This window comes from Podarcis erhardii (genome assembly GCF_964252035.2).
Source record: "Podarcis erhardii genome assembly, chromosome: 6".
Lineage (NCBI taxonomy): Eukaryota > Metazoa > Chordata > Lepidosauria > Squamata > Lacertidae > Podarcis > Podarcis erhardii.
The window spans coordinates 77,126,654-77,150,670 of record NC_138510.1 but is presented as its reverse complement, the minus strand read 5'-3'; the positions used below and the strand labels follow the sequence as shown (position 1 = coordinate 77,150,670).

Genomic DNA, 24,017 nt, shown 5'->3' with positions numbered 1-24,017 from the left:
ACCCAAGCTAAGCGGATGTTCCTATACACTGGCAGAGGAAGAAGAGTGCGGGGGGAGCATACCGCCCCAGCAGTGCGATCCCGGTGGGGTGCCATCGCTTCTGCCCAACTGCACTGTGTGCCACGCCCACAGGATGTGCGCCACACCCCCGGGACGCACGCCGGTCCCACCCCTGCCTGCTCTCCGCCCCCCGGTGCCGGAGCATGAAGCTCCGCCACAGTTCCTATAGGATGTTCCTATATTTGAAGACAATGCTAACAGCTATACAATCAAATTTCAGAGAGATTACTCACCACCCTTAATTATTCACTCAAAAAACTGCATAAAACATACCTTAGATGCTAAGTTCTGCACAGGTCCCTGGGATCTGTTTGTATGAATGGTGGCGAACACCATTTTAAAATTAATACAGGCTTTAATATATGTATACATACAGGAATGTAATATTCCTAAGGAAATTGTTTTACTAAATTACAAAACTCTCCCAAGTGCCACATTTTGTTAAAAAGCCTCAGAGTGTACCAGTTTCAGATTTTTTTAAAAAAATCTGACAAATTCTGAAAGCTAAAAATATGGCATTTTGAATAAGAGTAATTTTCAATGCTTTTTCATGCATCTTTTGAAAAAAGTAAAGGGAATGGTGTAAAATTTACTGTATTTTAAAACTGAAAATAGGAATGAGTCAAAACACTGCTAACAAAGTTTCTTGCATTAATAATACTATTCTAGAATACATTTTAAGTTAAAAATGTATTAAAAGTTCCACGGGAGTTGAGTTTAAATGCTTAACTACACTTGCTCATGAAACATACCCCTACCAACTGTTGATCTTTGACACTATAGCAACAAGTGAACATTTGTTCAGAAGGAATGCAGAGTATGCGATTGGGGGAAGGGGAGGTGGTCACAATTTAAGTCAGCTAGATCGTTAGACTTAAAAGTTAATTGGAACTCTAAGCTATCATTTATTGCATGGATTTCGCAGGTAATTTTGAGAGTACATAGATTTAATCTGAACCATTTAAACATAGCTATATTATTTAATATACTCTTGAAATTATCTGAATACGGAGAATGTGGGCCTTCAACACTTGAGGCTAACACTGATATTTTTACCTAAATCTACATCAACTTAAAATGTATTATTCCCAAATAATCCCCTACCAGAGATCCCCAAACGTTTGCTGGCAAACATTTTTTCTAGTAGCCACAATGGCTTGACACTCATGTTTCTTTTTCCACTTGCAGCGAAGTTCTTTTGCCAGGTAATTTTGCCTGGGTTTTTACAGAGGCTTGCTGGGAAGGATGTGCAGGTATTTGTGCCAAGCCTTGCACCACACTATTGCAGAATCTCAGTCTAGCCTGATAGTATTTTTGGAAAGAGGCATAATCAATCTCTCAGAACTGTTCACAGTTATTTTCCAACATGTTAATCCAATAAGAAAGTATATTTAGATGTTCTCTCCACTGGTCACCAAATGTAGGTTTAGAGTTACCACTGTAACCATATTTGCAGGTGCTGGATATATCAATAAAATTCCTTTGGCCTGGAGTTTCCCTCTGTCAAGGAAGCATGCGTGGGATGCCCCATGTTACCTTAAAGACACAGACAGGCAGAAATAAAGCTTCAAGCACCATAAGAGAGCTACAGGAATTGAAGAAATATTCAGAAGTCTTCACTTACTAGTTATCAAAAGGTCTGAAGAACAGAAGTCATGGGATACATAATGGAGCAATTTTCACTGAGTCATTGGAACTTGTGGTTGCCTCTTGCAATTCAGTCACATGCAGAAATGACTTTATCCACTCCTAGTAAAGGTAAAGGGACCCCTGACCATTAGGTCCAGTCGTGACCGACTCTGGGGTTGCGCGCTCATCTCGCTTTATTGGTCGAGAGAGCCGGCGTACAGCTTCCGGGTCATGTGGCCAGCATGACTAAGCTGCTTCTGGCAAACCAGAGCAGCGCACAGAAACGCTGTTTACCTTCCTGCCAGAGCGGTACCTATTTATCTACTTGCACTTTGACGTGCTTTCGAACTTCTAGGTGGGCAGGAGCAGGGACCGAACAACAGGAGCTCACCCCGTCACGGGGATTCGAACCGCCAACCTTCTGATTGGAAAGTCCTAGGCTCTGTGGTTTAACCCACAGCGCCACCCGCGTCCCTTATCCACTCCTAGCAGCATTCAATAAATTTAATAAAGCACATAATGGTAGCTGTACAGAGCCAGCCACACATACAGAAAGCACATGCAACAATACCAAGCAGTCCAATGGTCAGGTGAATTTTAATCTTGGAGTGGTACCATGTCCTTACTCAATAAAAATCACCCAATGTATCAGAAGAGCCACAGAATTAATTTCATACCCAGCAACGATTTGATTAGATTTCTGCATTGCAGGGGGTTGGACTAAATTACTCTCAGGGTCCTTTCCAACTCTACAATTCTATCGTTCAGAGCTTTATATAATCACTAAACTCTAGATTGCACAACACTCTGTTTTTCAAATTGGAATTCAAAGTAGCTGTCATTCGGTGTCTGTGTCCTACTCAGCATAATCAAACCCTAAAGAGAGCTTTCCAGATATTATAATATCTGAATCACCTATAATGATATGCAGCCAATCCATACCATGTAAAAGTCCTGATGATACTGGAGGGTGTCTGGTTTACTGATAACCTAGACGTCTGTGACTATTACATAAAATATGATTTGATGAGCCATAGTTTTACCTCATTGTTTTATAATTATTGGTTGTGAGAAAAGTGTTAATTTGCTGATTTATTTGTAATTACATTCTCTTGGAGAGGCAATACTATGCTTGGTACTTCTGTGGAGGAAATTCACAGGCATACGCTACACCCTAGAGGAAACAACTCTTAAAAAGCACATAGTTTAAAAGCACATAGTGAGAAGGGATGGGAGCAGGAACCCTCCAACAATGATCATATAGACCTACAGATCAGGACTTTCTTTTCCCTAGCTTTAATTCTTCATTGTGGCCCAATTATGCCAACCCCCCCCCCCAAAAAAAAACCCTGAGGTCAGGTTCCACACAGCTTCAAAGATTTTGATAATCTGGGGTTTCCCCTCATCCTTAGAAGCTGTTTTATATGAATCAGGCTATTGATCCACTGAGTTCAGATTTGTTTATGCTGACTGCCAGCAGATCTCCATAGTTTCAGACTAGGGACAATCCAAGCTATACCTAGTGATGCAGCAGATTGAACCTAGGTCCTTCTGCATGCAAAGCAGATGCTCTGTCACTGAGCCACGGTTGTTTCAGGTCATATCACCAATGCCATGGCTACAGAGTCACTGGAGAATAGGAGTACTTTTTTAAACGGAAATGGCCTGGTTCACACATAACACAAACCAAGGTTTCATGAACAAACCACAAGTTTATCCAATAAGTTTTCTAGCAAATGAAAAAAAAAACCATGGCTTGTTTCTCTTAAATTTGAATTATTTCTAAGCAGCTCTTACCACGTGCCTTTGTAGCCTTGGTGAGTGTCTGGGTGTCAGGTGGCCAAACAAACCATGGTTATTAAGGAAGGGTTATATGTTCATGTTATGCAAAACCATAATTAAAACAAACCAAGATTCATAAGGCAACAAACTACTGTTTCAGTTTGTGCTTTTTGATAGCTTAACTCTGGTTTGTTTACTAAGAAACAAATAAGGGTTCAATAAACCATAGTTTAATAAACCCTGGTTTAGCACTGTGTACCAGTTCACATTGAAGCAGAGTGATCAGTGATTTTACCTTTTTTAGTGATGCATATTAAGTTAACCAAATAAATGCATAATGCTGCCAAAATGACCATGATATAAACATATTGATCAGCATATAAATTAATTGAATCTACTTGCATACCCCATGCTTTGAAGATGATGCTAAAATTTTAGGAACTTTCAATGTAATTACTTTAAGAGTTTTAACCTGCTCCATACTAAAATCCTAACAGCATATAAGTTTTAGCTGAAAATGTCACTAGATTAAAAGCTTAATTAAAAACCATTAAATCTTTAAAGGTTAATGGTTAAAAGCACAATAACTCCCTGTTCTTCCACTACTACTCAATTCTTTTCTTTCTCAAACGGCTCAATCTATTCAAGAGCCCTCACATTTAGCAGCAGTGACATGAATTGACCAGAATATTAGCCATGGATATGGACAAAGCTCTGCTTAGCTATAAAGTTCATAAGGTGGTTTTAATCAAGTAGAGTAACTATATCCTGCTCCAAATTTACCTGACCTAACTACAACTTGTTCTGAGCTTCCTGGCAGAAGGGTGGGATACAAATGTAACTAAAACAAATTTAGAAGTATTTTATTCCAAGTTTCAGGGAATACTGTCATTTATGAATCCACATTCATAAACTGGCATTTCCATTCATAAATTGGCATTTCCTTGTTTGTATTATTAAGCCCACCTATTAATTTCAACTTCAACATTAGTAACTGGTTTTGAGCTATTTGGACATTAATCAGTATGGTGGAAAAAGCAGTGATTGGGGTTTCAAACAATTCCATGCCTCTACAATATAGATCACCAAGCCAAACAACATTATTCAAAACCATACCTTATGGAGTATGTGTTAAATATGACCACCAATTTTACATCACAAAACAGCAAGGCTGTAAAGTCTATGGCAACACACACCACCCTCCAAAGTATTCTTCACTTTCACTATCCACAACATGATCCACAACACACCCATATCAAAGCAACTGAGTCGGAATCCTATTCTGCTTATCTATAGCCTGTGTGAACATATACAACCAAGGATGGCAATTAGGCAGTAGTAGTGACAACTTGTACTTACTGAAAGAATGGAACTCCCACCAAATCCTCAAACTTCATCAAAATCAAAAGCCATACAGCTAAAAGGTTTGGGTGATTAGGAAAATTTGGTCCATGTTCACTAAGTAATGCCTAGCTATCATTTGTACTGATCTGCCAGAGCCAAACTCAAGAGAATGCACAGGCTGCATTCTTTATTTGAGGCCAAACATCAACATTGAGTTCAGAGGCAATGGCCAGCAGAATTTATCACTACTTCCACATCACCTTCTTCTTCTGTCTATGGAAGTTATGCAAAGGAGTGGGGCAAAAAGATGAAGTAAGCAAGACATTCAGCAACCCTCACTTTGAATTCTTGCAGTCCCCCATTTCAGTATCTCCAATCCAAATAATTTTAACCTCATTCTACAACCAAATCCACACCATTACTGGACCAAGCAGGAAATTCAATGTATTTTTGAATATTTATCTGTTGGCACTGCACAGGCATGTACAAGTAGGGCTCACAACCAAAGCTGCCCTTCACATAAATAAAGGCACAGAGACGCAAACTTGCAGTTAAAAACCTATAAGCACAGGATCATGCATTTTCTCACTTAAATTTTCTAGGAGCTACAAATCTTCTGTGTTTACATTTTAGTACCATGACTCGTATGTCAAGACTAGGTTATGGGTATAAATGCTGCTTTAGGATACAACACAGAGAATTCCTTTTGACAGCACTATTTCCCCTAAAGCACAGAAGTCTCCTAAATGGAGAACTGTATGCTGATTAACAGAATCTCAGACATCCTAAAAAAGCGGGGGGGAACTGTTAGGAAATAAGTCTTAATGCACAGAAACAAGTTTCATACTCATAGTGTATTGTTTAGATCTCACTGATGCCTAACAATCTTGATCTTGCTCTCGACACAATGGGATAGTGTTGTTTGCTGATTCTGCAACAAAGCCCATGTATAGGTATGATGGCTTTGTGTTCCTTTAAGATGTAAAGCTTAGAAAAGTTCTGATTTTAAAAGCAGAAGGATAAATATACTTAATTCAGTTGGATGAGGCAAAGCTGCTATAATACATTGGCAAGAAAGTGGGACTTTTGAATTCAAACAAAAGAATAAGGGCACACTTCTTGTTGATTTGTTGACAGCAGCATAAGAAGTGAGGAAAATGTATCATTGTTGCTCAAAAGCAATCTCACTGGGCATTTGGCAGATCTTCTCAGAAATTTATTCTGCTAAGGTACAGGTCTATAAAGCACAATGCTCGCTTTGAATCTACTACAAAGAAAGAAAGAAAGAAAATATTCCTAGAAAGGAATTCATGCCAGGTTAGCTGGTACCAGCTTCTTATTTACCTATATTATGAATATTATGTTCCATTAAGTACTGAAAACTACTTGTCTGAAGGATTCAGTTCTTACTCCGCAGAGGATACAATGAAGAAACAGTATCCCCACTTGAAAGTTTCAACATCTGCAATATTATAAGTTATATTTATTTCTGTTGGATTTTTTTCCTTATTTCAAGTAAGCACTACTCTGACCTACTTCACTCATTTTACAGAGCAACTGTTTAAGCATTCTCCTGAAATAGGCTATGAATTTATTTTAAATGTATTTTGTAAGAAAAACTGATATTCAATTTCAGCTCAAACAGGAATGTAAGAGATGTTTAGCTAGTTACCCACAAGCTAAATCAGTATAAAACCAGACCTTCTAAATCAGGGATGGGAAACTTCAGGCCCAGCAACCAAACACAGCCTTCCAGGCCCCTCTGTCGAGCCCTCAGAACTTTCACCAGGTCACACACCCCTCCCCAGCCCTGTTTTGCACCCTCATTTGGTGTTTTTACAGGGCTGGAATGTGTTCATAGAACTCCAATAATGTTTCTTGCTTGCCTAGATGGAGGGGGATGTGCGGGTGCGAAGAAACTAGCAAATTGTTCAACGGTATTGCTTCACTCATTTTTGCCTCTTGCTCCACCTATCAATAGAAATGGGCCCAAGAAAGCTGACCAAAAGGAAATGTGAATCTACGGATGAAAAGGTTTCCCCTTCCCTAGTCTTAATCATACTACTGTACATCACCAGTAGAGCAAGTATAATCAGCTTGCTTCTTACCCATTTACATCAGAATTCAAAGAAGAATGGAAGTATCTTTCTTTATCCACCAAAACAATGGGAAGATTGGCATAATTTAGCTCAGAGGTATGAAACAGAATCCTAAGAATTCAATGGGGCTTTGCAAGCCATCTAGTCCAAACCTCTGCTGCTTAATCAGGAAATCCAAAGCTACAACACTGCCACCAGTCTTTTCGCCACTGCTTAACAAACGATGGTGCCACTACCCCCTCAAGAAAAAAAAAATCTATCTCAAAAGAAGTCGGTGAGTCTAAACATTTTTCCATTTTTACCAGATGCTAATTTTTAAAGGTTTTTTTTTAAAAGGGAAGTTTAATTTTGTTTATGAAGTGCCCATTTACAAAACAACTTGCTCAATGTTTCACAGAGGAAGTTAGCAAAGTAAGAACCACAACTTCCTGTATACCGCAAAATATACTCAAGAGAAGACAGCCACTGTTCCTTCTAAACATTTCTTTGCTCATATGCTAGCAAGTAAGAAATTAGCTACAAAAAATACATTTCAAACTATTGGGAGTTATTGAGAAGCAGCTGACACACCTTCTGAAAGAATGGCTTCTTTCAAATAAAGTAGAACATCTGCAAATTTCCTGACATCATTCACCAGTTGCATGATGTACTCTGGGTCCACAACAGTGCTGTCATAGCAGTCTGAGTTGGAGCTAATGCTGCTCAAAGAACTGCTCTTGGTGCTGCGCCCCATCCCCCAGGTTCCTGAATTAGAGATGGTGAAGAAATTGGAGGTAGACAGTTTGGTTAATCCTAAACCACGCTTGTTGCCACCACCGTTCTGTCGCAACATCCCAGCCACTGCAATGCTTATGAAATTTCCAGAGTTAACATTCAGTGTTGCTTATGGTCCATCTGCCAAGCAAAATAGTGTCCTGAGGGAAGAAAAAACAGAAACAAATATGAGTCAGTTGAAAAGAGGAATACAACATTATTTAAATGCTAAGTTGTTGAATATACCTTTTCCATATTAAAAATGTTATTCTATTAAGACAATCCCACATACTCAACATACACAGCCCACATACAAACTCTTAAAATTACTAAAGTATATTAGTAGTAGCAGTAGTATGTATTTGAAAATATATTCCACACTGCATTATCTTAAAATGTGCTACTCTTATCAAGCCATTTCCAGATTTGAAGCTGTATACCAAAGCACAAAGGAACTTGATTTCAAAACTTTTCAAAGATATAGGGAGCACAGTATCACTAGAATTAAAGGGGTGTGTGTATTATTATTTTTTTAATCCTGCATCTTTAGTACTGAAATACACATTTCAATGCATTTCACCACCAAAACAAGTTAGGTTACTTCACCTGCTACAATTCTAAGATGTATGCACTACAGATTCACATTTTGCATCTGTGAAAAAAGTTGATATATAAGGCAAATCCTCTGTTTCCACACCCTATATATGCTATAGAAAAACTGCAGAGAGCAATGATTGCATGTTTCATGGAAGCATGAGCACTGGCCAAAGTGGAAGTTTTAGCAGGTACACAATATGGGTGACGTATTCTCATTACAATGTCAATATTAAAATGGTAATAATGTGAAGGAGTTATAGTAATAAGAAATTGTGTATTTCACATAGAAAATTGTAATATTTGAATCTTTAAGCCAAACCTCTGAGGACTTCATTTACACAAGTTTCAATTAATCAATTTCTATGTCACAATCAATTAAGTCCAATTTTCTCCCCAGAACACCTAAATAGATACTGTTAAAAATGCAAGATGAAATACTACTGCTTTTAAAAGCAACTTTCTATTTTTGAAATATAAAGTGATTTATAAATCTTAGTTGCTTTTTGAAGAGATGATTTGGTTCGACAATAGCCGATTATAAAACACATTAACTTGATCAAACTCTTTTGCTGTAATCTATGCCTCTCCCACAGCTTTACAAAGCAAGCAATACTTGAAACTGTGATTTGGCTGAAAAACACCTATCAGTTTGGGTTCACAAATGACTTTCATTAATTTACTAGATAAATAATTAAACAAGAAATTAGGATTAAATCTGAATTCCAGACCTTTTACAGTCAATAGTTTTAAGCAGGACCAAGCCAGATAACTGACCACTTCTACTAAGCATTTCATATAAACATACCTGCAACTACTTAGTCTTCGTTTTAAAGCAACATGCATGATACTACATGATAATACACACTGAGAAGCGGTCACAAATTATGAAAACCAACCATGTCAACAATGTAACCTGGTTCACTGAACCCTATGGAAAGAAGATCATACTAGGAGAAGTTCCCTTTAAACTGTTATGCAAAAGCTTTGTGCAACCTACCAAAGTTGCCATATGCAGAGTTGTTCTGCAATCTTACCCTTCCACTTAACCATTTCCTTCTCTTAAAACATAATGACTAGTAGTGTGACAAGCAGAACTTGCTATACACAGAGAACTCTTGTGGTTTTGTATTTTGGAGCCCTGACAAGCTGCATTAAGGATCATTCTCATCTTAAAGTGTTTAAAATGCTTCATCACAGGCTTGTTATCTGGAGCTCACTCTCACCCCAAACACTTAAAAAGATGACAACTATTCAACTATTTAGTTTTGAATATATGCACTTGTTTTAGAATCTTATGGTGTCAACTGCACACTGCATATTAAATAACATTTCCATGAACAGCTAGGCTTTCAGGACTTACTTGCAACTATTACATCATATATTCTTTTGAGATATGGATTTTCCGTAAAACTTTCATCTAGATGTTTTAAGATTAAATACATATACTCTTGAATTACTCCTTTATACTTTATCAGAGAAGAGCACAGCTTCACTCTTGACAATATATATTTAATTGCACCGAAAGAAGGAAAGCAAGTCCCTACATTCCCCCAACAACCTATAACGTCCCTAAATTATTATTGGGGTCAACCCTCTATGCATGTTCATGCATAAATCAGCCCTGGAGGCTACAGTGGTCTGACTCCAAACCAAATGCATACAATGCGGCTGCCCAGTTCCCATAACCATGCCCAGAGTTACTAGTGGACAGATGGGGGGGGTGAGTGGGAAGAGGACGGGAAGCAGCAGCAAAAGTTTCCCTCATCAGGGCAAGGCAAGTTACAGCCAATAGAAAGGGGGAGAAAAACTAAACTGAATAATTGTTGACAAGCATATTGTATGAGCAGTTGGAAACATAATATATAAACCCACCCGTTTTTAGCAAGGGAGGCGCCCGAGCTCCCCCACCCCTTTCAAAGGAATATCTGGCATTCCTGGCCAGGCGCGGGCGGGGGTGCGCGCGACCGCAATCTCTCACTCTCACTCCCCCCCCCCCCCCGCTTGCGCACCGCTCCTCCCAGCTGCAAAAGTCAGTCCAGGGCCCCCTTTCACCGGCCCATGCCTGAGCAGCCACAGCTGCCAAATCGCACGTCCACCTCCTCCTCCTCCTCCTGCTGCTGTCCATGCCCAGGATTTAAATACAATCGAAATGAGGAGACGCTCCGGCTACAAAACACACACGCGGCTGCCGGGGGGGGGGAGGGAAGAGAGAGTGAAAGAGAGAGTGAGCGGGGCTGGCTGTAACTAAATAGTAACTGAGCAAACTACGTGGTGTAAAATAGGGCGGAGGGGGGGGAGGGGAAGGGCAGAGATTTGAGGGGTGAGGAACTGGCTGGTGTGGAAACACGCACCCGAAACGAGGGCGGGGAGGGGAAAAGGAAATTGTCAAGAGCGGGGTGTGGTGTGGCGGGGTGTCTGTGTGTGTGTGTAACACAACCCCCCAGAAAAGCGAACTCGGAACCTGACTGGAGTGTTTGGGAAGGGGGAGAAAAGAAGCGGCGGCGTGAGAAACCTCCTCTCCTCACCCCTCATACGAGTCTCCCTCTCCCTCTCTCTCTCTCTGTCTCCTGCCTCACTGCATGTGGGGACGGAGCGCCCTGAGGAGAAAAATAAAACACACACACACACACACACACACACCCCGCAGGGGAAGGGGAGGGAGGGAGAACTGACAGACGTTGGCAGCCGACCCAATCCCCGTCGCGCGCTCCCCCTCAGCCGAAACCGCCCGTCCTCCTTACCCGGCAAACTTGAGAGGAAAAGCTGAGGTGGGGGGGGGGGGAGACGCGAAGGCAGCTCTCAGAGGCGTCGCCAGGTCGCTGCCGGCGGCTCCGAATCCCCGGGGGCGAGGAGGAGGAGGAGGAGGAGGAGGCGGCGCGGCGGCATCAGCAGCGGCCGCCGCATCCTCTCCGCTTGCTGAACTCTCTCTGTCTCTTCTGCTCGCTCACACACACGCTGCTCGCTGATAGACTGGCCAACGCCGCCACCCGCACAACACAACCGCTCCCAAGGCCCCGCCCCGCGCCCGTAGCTCTCGCATGTGCCCTCCTCCTCCTCCTCCGCCCCGCTTTCCAAGCGCCGCCTCCCATTGGGCGGCTAAGCGCGCCCGGGGGCGTGCCTCATGCCAATCGGGCAGCAGGTACCGGCGAAGAAGGCGTGAGGGGCTTTTTCGGGAGGGGAGGGAGAGGGAGCCTCGCTCGGCCCCACCCACGTGTGAGCGCGAGCGCCCGGCTGGTTCTGTGTTCAAATTTCCCCTTCTTGTTAGGAGGTGGAGGGAGGAAGAAAAGGGGAAAAAGCCACCACGTGCTCCATTGGCTCCATTTGACCAGGGAGGGACCCCATATTCTGGCACATGCCTTGGATAAATCTGTCCCGTTTGAATTTTGGGGGTGTTTTGGGTTGTAGGTCATTCATTCATTCATTCATTCATTTATTTTTGTTATGTATGTATGTATGTTGATATCTATCCTGCAAGTGTTGATAAGCTTCAGACTTTCCTGCCTCTGCAGGACAGGAAACACAAAATGGGTGGCTTTCTTCACTCTGCCTAACAGGAGGGCCTGACATAAGTAGGAATGAAGCTACCTGGCCTATACTGTACTGAGTCTCACCATTAGGACTGCCTAGTTCAGTATTGTCTACTGTAAACGACGTTTCCTGGCACTCTGGCACTCCTATGGTGTCCCATTGCGCCAGAAGCGGTTTAGTCAGGGCCACATGACCCGGAAAGCTGTCTACGGACAAACGCTGGCTCCCTTGGCCTGGAAGCGAGATGAGCGCCACAACCCCATAGTTGCCTTTGACTGGACTTAACCATCCAGGGGTCCTTTACCTTACATTGACTGGCAGCAGCTCTCTGGGTGTTTCAGGCAGCAAGTCCCACCCAGTCCAGAGATTGAATGTGGGGCATTCTGCATGCAAGGCAGATGCTCTGCCACAGAGCTACAGCCCTCCCCTGAAGTCTGATGGCTTCTGTTTTCTTACTGCTGCCATGCCAGAGGTGACTCAGCATGTGTATTTGCAGGGGTGGCATGGGTTGGGGTAGGAAGATGATCCAGGAAATGATATGGGTGCTGCCAGAAATGTACTTCAACACAGTAGCTGAACCCTTCAGGGGTTGCCAGGCTTCATAGTAATGCTGGCACATGGGAAACTAGCTAGCCTGGACATCTGTTCAAGCACAACAGCAAATACAGTACAATACTGTATGTGCATTTGAATGCATGTTATCTACAGAAACAAAGCACCACCACATTATGTAGCATTAAAGTATGGCATGTCTATTCCTTATGACATGACACACTTTGGACAACCCATTGTGCCATATTTTGATTCACAGCTGACAGACCATCAGAGCATCTATAACGTTCCCTAGGACTGGGTATTCTCCAGTTGTTGTTCAACTCCAACTCTCATCAGCCCCAGCTAGGGTTGCTACCCGTCCCTAGAAAAACGTGAATGTCCTTTTTTGGAGAAAACTGTCCCAAGCCCTGTTTGGACTTCAAATGGGTTGCCTTTTTTCACGTATTCAAGCTTCTCTTCCTCCTCAAAACTGTGCTGGCAGAGGGTGGGTCATGGAGAGTGAGGGAGTTTGCAGTGCATGGGCCTGCTATAGTGGTCTCAGGTTTTCTGCAGGCAGGGGGGTGGCCGATAGGTCGGAGAGCAAAAGAGGGGGCTTGCAGGGGCCTCTTGCCGGGGTCTGGTGCAGGAGAGAGCGCTTTTGCGTGGGCAGAGAGGGTGGGGGTTGGTTGGACTCGGAGAGCGACTCCCAGCTATATATGCAATGTGCAATATTTTTCTTACAGTTGTAAATCATAGTGCTTTTGTTCTTTTTTATTGAATAAACCACTGTAAACCCCATGTGCCATTGCGATGGGTTGCTCTGAAGTCATTTCTGCACTAGGTAAAGTAATTTTTAGCCACCCCCCCCCCAGTCCCCTATTTTGCCTGACCAAAGGTAGCAACTGACAGCCAGTAAAAATCTGGGAAAGTGGGAGGTGGGGTTCAATAACATAGCTTAGGGATGATGGCTTAGGATATGATTGGCTAACCCTGCTGTGGGTGCACCAATGATTGTGGTACGTAACACCTAATTTTAAAGCATGTAAGGTTGCTTTGGTAGGTCTTCTTTGGCTTTTGCTGCCTCCACTTAAAGCTGAACCATGACCAACCCATACCTTTTAAGATCCTGGTCTTCTCTCAAGAATCTGCAATTCTTCACCCTGAGCATAACTAGAGACATGAGGGGAATCTTTACACCCTTCAGCTTTGCTGCATCAGACAACAATTTGGTTTAACTTCTCAGCAGAATTTAAAACTAACTTGCGGACGAAGACAAAACCTGCCATTTGCACTCTTTACCTTTTTCCTATTGCTTTCAGTCTGCTTCTAACATATTTCTCACTCGTTCATTTTCTTTTCATGCTGTGGCTAAGCAATATGCTCCACTAGGTGAGCTTTAATTAAAGACACTCGTTTCCCTGCTCAAAGAGTTCAGCTGCAGCTGGGCCCTCTTGTCAGCCAGATGATTGCTTGCATCCAGCCATATCTTAAGCACACAGTAGTTCATCTGTAAGCCCAGTTTATCTGAGATGCCCATGAAATACTAGCCCCATACAGCAATCCGAAATGCAGAAGTCAGTGACAGAGGGCAAAGGCATGCAGGGGGAAAGTGTGAGTTGAATGGAATGGGTCTTTGGTAAAAGGTCAAAGGTTGGAACAAGCTGACCACCTAAGCAGTGAATAGTGGGCCTGTTTAACAACAATAAAAGAGAGTGTTTGTACTTTGGGGGCTATTACATCAGCATTTGTTGGCTATGCTGGTCATGCATCACTGGAGCTTGGATGGGTGAGGATTGCTCCACAGTTAGTCTTGCTTGAAACAAGCCTTCTTGAAAACTTGCTTCTCTTTAGCCAAGAGCTACTGGAAACACATGCTCTCATAACCTTTAGAAGAGTCAGAAAGGCATCTGAGGGCTGAACAGTAGGTTCTTTCCAGCTGAAAAAGTAAAGGCATTCTATGGCACTGCAGGATCTATCAAATGCCATGTGGTATCATTATACAGAATGGTTTAAAATACTGTACCTTAAAAAAAACCAGGAAATAATAATAATAATAATAATTTTTATTTATATCCCACCCTCCCCAGCCGAAGCCGGGCTCAGGGCGGCTAACAACAATAAAATAATACAACATTCTAAAATCATTTCATTAAAATTTATTCAACTCAAATTGATGGCAACCATTAGGCTAAAGTTCTGTGAAGATTGCCAAAGGAGGGAGTCAGGCTGTGCCCTGACCAAAGGCCTGGTGGAATAGCTCTGTCTTGCAGGCCCTGCGGAAAGATGTCAAGTCCCGCAGGGCCCTAGTCTCTTGTGACAGAGCGTTCCACCAGATTGGAGCCACAGCCGAAAAAGCCCTGGCTCTAGTTGAGGCCAGCCTAACCTCTCTGTGGCCTGGGACCTTCAGGATATTTTTGTTTGAAGACCGTAAGTTCCTCTGTGGGACATACCAGGAGAGGCGGTCCCATTAAAGAGCATTAAAAATGCATTAAAGAGATGAGCATCAGGGTTAAGGTACTCTAAAGTCTAAAACATTTGTGGACCTATGAAATATTATCATATATTACTATTAATTATTATATAGTACATGGTGCTTTAAAATACCTTAAAATATCAGTAAGCGTTTCTGCTATTGGAGCCATAGTGAGCGTGAGATTGTGGGTGGGTTTGTATTTGGTCAGCAACTCCCCGTGCATCTTCCGTAATTCTGAAATTTTAAAGTTTTAGACATATCATGCTTTGAGCAGACCCACTGAAATCCATGGGATTTGGGTTAGCCACAACTACCTGAATTCCTACTGATTTCAGTGGTTTTACTCTAAACATGACTAAGTCTGGGTCCAGCCAATAAGTGGAAGTAACCTCCAATGGATTTTAGTGGGAAATGCTTTCAAGCAAGTTGCTTTGGTTTGCCATCCGAAGCGCACACACACACACACCCCGGAATAAGCAGCACTAAAGTCAGTGCGGCTGACTGCCAATAAGGCAGTAAGATATTTGTGTTTGCTACCCTTGAATATATGCTGGACGTTATAAGCCCCCTCCCCCCCCTTCTGCAATGATCTGCTTTACTTGTAATTTCAAGAAATATGTATAGTTCCTGGGTAAAGTAGAACATTGCAAAAACAAGGCATTGAACTGTTACTCATTTTACCCATAAGGCCAAGGACATCCCTAGACTTTGTCCTCCTTAACAAACAACAGTGGAGTACTGTTGCAAAGAGGGCTGTATGAAGCTTCCAGAAAAAAATGCAGTCTTTTGCAGCCTTCAGAATCAAGGCAAAGCACAAGTTTCAAAATGTGCCATTATTCCGTAAGGCTATGCTTATTGGTCTTGAAACCTAGTGCCACACTCCTGTATGGGCTTTGCACATTTCTTAGTAGTTAAAGAACAAAACTAAAGTAGGTTAGAATGTGGATTATTTCTATATCTGACTAATCATACTCATTAAAACTAATGGATTTAAATTAGTAATGATCATTGGTTTCAATGGGTCTTCTCCGAGTTTGACTTAGTAATATGGTTACTGTCTTACTAGCAGCAAAAAAAATATTTGAAAAATACTGTATTTCACAACCCATAGTAACCAATGAGTATTAGCTGATTTTAACCATAGTTGACCCTAGAATAAGGTCTAGGGTCAACAGGTTAACATTTAGTAGTTAATCCACCATTTTTAGTTTCCTCTGTACCTCTTCGCTAAATTAAAGGAATTTTTTTTGGGGGGGGGTAATGCATAAAAAATATGATTGCCTTGTTGTTAGCAGCTGCATGCACAGAAATAGCGAACCATTGGAAAGTCCCAGTCCTGCTCTGTTGAAATAGTTGGATGAATAAAATTGGGACTGTCAGAACTACTGACTCAACATTGAAGGGTTGTGGGAGGCATATCAAAAGGCAGTAACTTCGCTTTGACTTTGTTTCCTTTCATTATGTGAGCAAATGCCTGCCCCTTTCCCAACAGCTAGCCTGGCTTCCCAGGGATGCTGGTACCTGCAACCGTGTTACATTTGAGTTTTGGTATGTGACACAGTGTTTGTATTGAGAATGCTCTTTGTGCACCACTTCGTTGTGCGTTATTTCTTAAACCAAATGTTGTTTGTATTCTCAAAAAAATGGCAATAGAAACATTAAATTAAAAATAAAGCTTTTGTAAATATATAAACCCATTACAGAGTTAAAACAAAATAAAAAAATTCCTTCCAGTAGCACCTTAAAGACCAACTGAGTTAGTTCTAGGTATGAGCTTTCGTGTGCATGCACACTTCTTCAGATACCATCTTCAGATATCTGAAGAAGTGTGCATGCACACGAAAGCTCATACCTAGAACTAACTCAGTTGGTCTTTAAGGTGCTACTGGAAGGAATTTTTTTATTTTGTTTTGACCATGGCAGACCAACACGGCTACCTATCTGTAACCATTACAGAGTTGCAAGCTATCAATTCTGCCAATAGTAAATCTAGAGGAAGAATGAATAAAGGCACTGAATGCAGAAAGATTAAAAAGAAATTGGTTCCTTCGATGGATTGGTGCTATAAATGCCAAAATGAAGTGAGAGTAAACAAATGTAAAATAATTCCATGTGTGGTCCAGGGTCAGTGGTAGAGCACATGGTTTGCATTGCAGAGGGTCCCAGGTTCAATATCTGCCATCTCCAGGCAGAGAGAGAATAGTCTCCTGCCTGTAACCCTGGAGAGCTTCTGCCAGTTGATATAGACAACGCTAAGGCAGATGGTCTGATTCAGAGTTTCCCAAACTTGGGTCTCCAGCTGTTTTTGGACTACAGTTCCCATCATTCCTGGTCCTGCTAGCTAAGGACTGATGGGAATTGTAGTCCAACAACAGCTCAGGGCCCATGTTTGGGAAACCCTGGCCTGGGTCAATATAAGGCAGCTTCCTATGTTGCTATGTAGTGCTTTGGGATCCTCTGATTCCCTATCCTTGTGAAACTGAGCTTGCACAACTAATGGCTTCAGCAGCAATTGCAGCATCTGATCTCCAGATTCCTCCATGTTCCAGGATGTTTTGTCCCTGTTGCAAAGTTTACTTTTTAAGATCAATGTTTCAGAGGTAAGGAAATGGCATGAAACGAGAGCTATGCCCTTACCAACTGTGTTTTGGTTAGTATAATTGCCCAAGTGAATCCACTGCTCATCTGTCCACCACATGAATGACAGAAAAACATTCCTCATCGCCCTTTATCCAGCAAAACTTTCATCATACAATACTATGAATTTCTGCCAGTTTTTCAGACATGTGCTGACAGCCCTACTGGATTTCATAAATATTCCATTTGGATCTGACATTTTGACCACGAATGTATCTGGATACATGAGGAACTTTATGCAAAGCTTTCAGTTGGGGCACTTAAGTAAACAAGAGGCTAAGAAGGGAAGCAGAAATGTAGCTAAAAGCTGCACATGGTATTTGAGAAATTTCAAGGTGGAGCTAAAAGGAATTCACCAAATCACTACAGAAATGCCATAAGGTCCTCAGCTTCCTGATTTTCTGCCTTTATTTGTCCTCTGCCCTTATAAGTCCACTATAACAGCAGGTGGGGTGGGATCTGCTACTGGATGACAGAATGACCTAAGGTGGGTGACGGCAGCAGCACGACAACCATACAAATACACAGCAAGAAAATGAAGTGGGTCCCCAGATGCATATCTGAGCTAAAGGCGGGTCCTGAGTCTGCAAAGCTTAACAACTATACAACTTGTGATATGACCTCATCACCCTGTGCCTGCCCTTCCAGCCAATGATATGAGGTGGAAGGATGGGAGTTGTACAGTGCAAGTATGCTGTAATAGAGCAGGCATGGTCAAACCTGGCCCTCCAGCTGTTTTGAGACTACAACTCCCACCATCCCTAGCTAACAGGACCAGTGCTCAGGGATGATGGGAATTGTAGTCCCAAACCAGCTGGAGGGCCAGGTTTGGCCATGCCTGTAACAGAGGTTTAGAGGAAGAGATAGAAAAGAGTGCAGCAGCAGCTATGAATATCTCGTAACGTTCATGCACTAGGATGGATCTTTATAACTTTCTAATAGCTATTCATCCCTCTATTTGAATTTATCTAGTCCTTTTTCATATTCAGCTATCCTGCAGCCCACTCTGCTGGTTCTGGTAATAACAGTTCAACCACGAACTGTGTAAAATAAGTCAATGCTCTCTGTGATGGCATGGCCTGAAGGCATGCAGCCTGCCCCATGAGAAGGGAGAGAGGCAAGTAAACCGACTAACTAAACCAACACTTACAGATAGGTAGCCGTGTTGGTCTGCCATGGTCAAAACAAAATAAAAAAATTCCTTCCAGTAGCACCTTAAAGACCAACTGAGTTAGTTCTAGGTATGAGCTTTCGTGTGCATGCACACTTCTTCAGATACACTGAAACAGAAGTCACCGGACCTTGAAAGGTCCGGTGACTTCTGTTTCAGTGTATCTGAAGAAGTGTGCATGCACACGAAAGCTCATACCTAGAACTAACTCAGTTGGTCTTTAAGGTGCTACTGGAAGGAATTTTTTTATTTTGTTTAAACCAACACTTCTGCCTTCTTAACTTAACCACTGCCACTATGTAGAATTGTAGATGCATATACATATTTTTCTCTGCCTGCTGCAACCCACTCCCAATATTTGGCAGAGTGGTATGACCCTTAGGGAACAATTCAGTAAAATTGTTTTAGAAAAGTAGGTACTGATGGGGCAAATTTTCCAGACTTCAGTTCATGTTTCCCAAACCCAGAATAATTGTATATGTTTTTAATACATTTCTATACTTTTTTCCTTTTCTAAAAGTGAAAGAGTTCTAAGGAATGTAACATTTAGCTAAGAGTGCCTTTAAACAAACCTTCATTTCATCTGGAATTTCACTTGATTAGAGGAAAGTACTTTTTCACACCCATAATTCATTGATGGAATTTGCTGCCAGAATAGGGTGGCAACGACCACTTGGTTAGGTAGCTTTAACACGTAATAAGTCTATCAGGCACTAGTTATGAAGTAAGCAGGGGTATTCTGATAAACAACAGACAAATAAGAGTTCAAGGAAAATCACCTTTATTTCATAACTTATGGTCCCCAGTCCAGACGGACTGATTGACACCTCCTACAGTTATACAGACTCCCCAGATTCAGAGGCAGCATGCTGATAATCACAGGTGGAGAGAGTGCTGTTGTTACACTCATGTCCTGCTTGTGGCCTCCACAAAACCTTCTACTTTGCTATTGTGGAGGCAGGAAGCTGAACTAGATAGTCTTGCAGTCTGATTCATTCAGCAGGCCTCCTCTTACATTCTTAATATTTATTTCTGGATAATGAAATTGCATCCAGTTGAATTTGCCCCCATCCACATGTGTTTGCAAAACATCCAGCCAGTTTGTTCCAAAAAGGTTTTTTAAAAGATGAGAGGTCCATAAATCTCTTCGGAGGAATGGATCCGAACAGGCATCGTGCTCTGTTGTGTGTGCTTAGGTTTTCATATGTTTTTGCATTCCACAAAAGCAGATAAGGGATTCCAAGTCCATCTAAGCAATGGGGCTCTGTTAGTAGAAAATGTTAACAATGCATATTAGCACAGGGCATTGAACGGGAGCTTCAGCATTAGTGCAAGCAAAATTCTAACCAGAGAGAAACGGCTTCCCCACTGACATGGGCAGGAGAAAGTTCCTGTACAGCTGTTATTGATATCAATGGGGCATGTGCAGGAGAACCTCCCAGTGAATTATGCCGCTTTTAAAAGGATGTTCTTTTATTTTTCCACGTAATTATCACCGAAACAACCAGCCTGTCCCATTTAAGCAAAAACAAAATACAGAAAGCAAGCCACAACACTGCCCCTCTATTTTGCACATTTAAAAACAAAACAAAATTGTTTGGAGGCTGTGTACTTTCCCTGCACCTGCACTATGCTGGAGTGAACATCAATCTACAAACATGGGACAAGCCAAAAGGCAAATCCTCCCCTCTCTGCTCACTCTGTTGCCCCCCCCCCACCTTTTACACAAAAGGAAAAAAAACTGGTTCTCAGGAGAAGGGTGGGGGAGGTCAGGACAAAACATGCAGTAAGAAGTCTTGTTTTTTATGCCAATCTCAACTATTTTGTTTGGCGTTCAGCTGCACATTCTTTGCCAGCGCTCAATATTATGCTGCAACAGGCACAAATAGAACAGTAACTAAGGAGCAGACTAGCATGTTAATATTTCAGACATCAGGGGGGAAAGCCCATCTTTGATCAAATGTAGGAAGTTTCTGTTATGTACTCAAGAGTATGTCTATGCACTTGTGGATCTCCTATATAGCACTTTTGTCATGCAGAAAGTTAGTTACCTAAGTTTCAGAAGGGACATTAGTTCCTCGGGGGGGGGGGGACCTGATATCCATCCAAACATTGCTGTGAAGGCAGAAGAGCTTTTAGGTCCAGTCACACATAAGCAAGGTTTATATACCAATAGGTTTTTTTAAAAAAAAAAAATCGAATGTTTCAGTAGAGATCTGGTCTACAAGCCAGTGCTGTGTAGTGGTTAGAGTGTTGGGCCTGGGAGACTAGGGTTCAAACCCCCAATCAGCCATAAAGCTCACTGGGTGATCTTTGCTCAAGCCACTGCCTCTCAGCCTAACCTAACACAGTGTTTTTTGTGGAGATGAAATGAAGAGGGGGAGAACAATGCACACCATATTGAGTTCCTTGGAGAAAATGGTGAGATATCAGTGTAAATAATATAATAACAATAAGAATAGAATTCTACACACAGAAATGCCATTTAACTCTCATTACTTTCAATGACATTTAGGGAGCCTGAGTACAGGACTGTAGCCACGATTGAAATATAACACAGGCCTCTTGGAGGGAATTAGGACAGGGTTGGGGAACCAGCGTCCCTCCAGATGTTGCTGGACTAGTTTCTTTCACCCCTGACTATTGGCCCTATGTGCTGAGGCTTATGGGAACTGGAGTCCAGCATTTCATAGAGCTGGAAGGGACCGCAAGGGTCATCTGGTCCAACCCCCTGCAATGCTGGAATCTTTTGCCCAATGTGGGGCTTGAACCCAGGACCCTGAGATTAAGCACCTCATGCTCTACCAGCTGAGCTATCCCAGGTCCATAGGGGGTGCAAAAACTGGAGGCTCATGACAGCTGCTGTCCTAGATTCAAAGAAGGAGCATGGACATCACTTCGAACCAAATGGTTGTACCTTTGAGGAAACTGGTGACATACAGAGATTCTAAAATGATGTCTTATGGCTTCAAAGCTGAAAGCTGGCAATAGACCACAGTAGCTTGAAACTTTCACTTACAGAACACTTGTCTTTTAGCAGTTGCATGACAGGCAGAATTTCAGCGCATGATGCTTTCCCATGAATAAAGAGGTGTTGTGACCAAAATCTTTACCAGTTGAATTTCTACCCGTGTTGCCACTATTAAAGACTCCGGAAAACCCAGTAGAGGGGAAATGCACTGCCTTTGAGTGGGGAAGAAATCGATTTCCCTTTAGGAATAAAATGGAAAGGAGGGCTACAAGGAAGGACTTGGTTCACTTCAGGCACTGGCAAACTCGGCCCTTCATATGTTTTGGGACTACAACTCCCATCATCCCTGAACACTGGTCCTGTTAGCTAGGGATGATGGGAGTTGTAGTCTGAAAACATCTGGAGGGCCAAGTTTGCCTATGCCTGGTTCACTTAGTGCAACATTCAAACCTTCCTTATTACAAGGTGTTCTGTATACGCCCTAAAGTAAGTAAAGGAACCCAGATTTTTATATATCTAAAAATGTGGTAATTAGTCATAAAGTCACCCGACTTCAGCTTATAACCCAAAATGTCCAGAGTTTTTATTATTCTCCTTGATGTACTGAATTCCATAAAATGGATGGCATGCTGGGTGAAGTATTTCCCTTGATAAAGCATTTCATTCCATGTCCCCCTCCCCAACACTTGCCCCACTAAGGAATGTAAACTAAATGAGTGATTAGCTTCCATGTCAGCCTGCCTACATTTTGATCTCTGAAACCAAACAAAAACCCTTGTAATTTTTCTTCGCAGAACAACTGCCCGCTTGGATGACTGCCAGTGCACTGAAGTGAAATCCTGACAAGTCAGAGGCATGGTGAGCTGGTAGTTCTCGTGTGGGACTGAAATGGGTGTCCAACCAGTTCCCCATGGGATTGTACTTCCCCCAAAAGAGCACAGGTACAAAGTTTTGGAAGATCCAGCATTGTCACTCAAGCACCAAATGTCTTGGGTGTCTCAGAGTGCCTTTGAAGGAGCTTCAGCTGGGTTGCCAGCTGCAATTATTCCTGGACAGAGATAGCCTTGCTATGGTGATTCATACTCTGGTAAATTCCCAGCTGGATTTCTGCGATGTGTTATATACCTGGGACTGCCTGTAAGATGCCCTGGAAGCTTCAGTTAGTGCAGCGCTTGCTTAGCTGTCAGAATTTTGACTGGTATATCCAGCATTGCTCATATTATACCTGTCTGAATTCCATTTGCTTCTGAGCCCAAGGTGCTTGGGACTCGGGTGCCTGAAGAAATGCCTCTCCTTATATCACCGTGTCTTAAGGTCTTCTGCAGAGGCCCTTCTCCAATTCTTTTCTTCTGCGATACAGTGAATGATCTGGGGCCACCTACTGCGCTTCAACTCTGGTCTCCCATGTCCTAGTCCAACACTCTAACCACTATGCACCAAAGGCTTTTAACAGAGATACATTTTGCAGTCACAGAAGAGAGAGGGCCTTTTCTGTGTCCCAACTTTGGAATGCCCTCCCGAAGACGACCTTTTAACATCACCAGGCAAATATCTTCCTACTTGTTCAGGCATTTGAGATGGTATCTTAATTAAAATTGCCTCCTCTGCTCCTTAGAGTTATGTTTTTATCGTGCTGCTTATTGTCAGCATGTAGAATTCATAAGTTATCTGAATAGTTTCACCCACAGTTTTGTACACCACCCTGGAAACTTCTGCTTAAGACAGTTTAAGAGCAAATACATGGTTTGCAGCCTCAGACATATAGAAATCTTAGCTTCTGGGTAGGATTTGAGATTTATTATACAGTAGTTCTACAGAAAATCGTCTTTGGCAGCAGATCCCCCCCCCAAAAGTAGTGGGGTTTGGGAACCCTTCGCTGTGTATCCTCGCTCCTCTTCCTGTTGAACAGAGGGCAGGAATTCAGCAGAGCACAGTGTAACTGAGAAATATTTGTGTTGGTCTTAAGATTATTGTGGAATGTTATCACAAGGAGTCATTATATCCCCACAGCTTGCATCACCACTCTTTGCACTGTAGAAGCTGTGGGTTGATTGTCTTTTTTTTTTTTACTTGATTCAAAAAGTTGTTACACTGTCTGTCAACAGGGTAAAAATAAAAATCCCAGGGAAAATTATATAATGCCAGAGAACACATCCTGCTTTTAATACACTCTGTTTTTCGGTGATCCGTTTTCTTCAAGATAACACTGCATTAATATTCACTGATTAGGGAAAGAGTAACAGCTGACATAATGTGATGCTTCTGTTCTCTGGTGCTTAAGTACTTGACAACTTCTAAAATGCCAAGGCTTCAGTGCTCCCATTCCACCCTAGTGGTATTCTTTACCCTTCAAGTAAGTGACAGAATATGCTGCATTTCAGGATTTGTCCAGGATTCCCCCAAAACATTTTTCTAGCTGCCGCTGGTTTTATGGTTATT

At 42.2% G+C, this 24,017-nt stretch overlaps 1 protein-coding gene across 3 annotated transcripts in view; it reads right to left on the bottom strand.

Annotated features, from left to right (window-relative positions):
- The window catches only part of ARHGAP29 (Rho GTPase activating protein 29), a 120,957-nt gene that overhangs the window by 48,139 nt on the left and 48,801 nt on the right, over window positions 1-24,017 (bottom strand). For 2 of the 3 annotated variants that reach the window (XM_081865693.1, XM_081865695.1), the window contains exons 1-2: window positions 11,006-11,264; window positions 7,485-7,828 (exon numbers count right to left, since the gene is read on the bottom strand). In XM_081865693.1, coding sequence (XP_081721819.1) covers window positions 7,485-7,746 — 262 coding nt within the window. In that variant the 5' untranslated portion in view covers window positions 7,747-7,828; window positions 11,006-11,264. Of the gene's footprint in view, window positions 1-7,484; window positions 7,829-11,005; window positions 11,265-24,017 lie in introns of those variants that run through there. The other variant, XM_081865694.1, reaches the window with a different exon arrangement.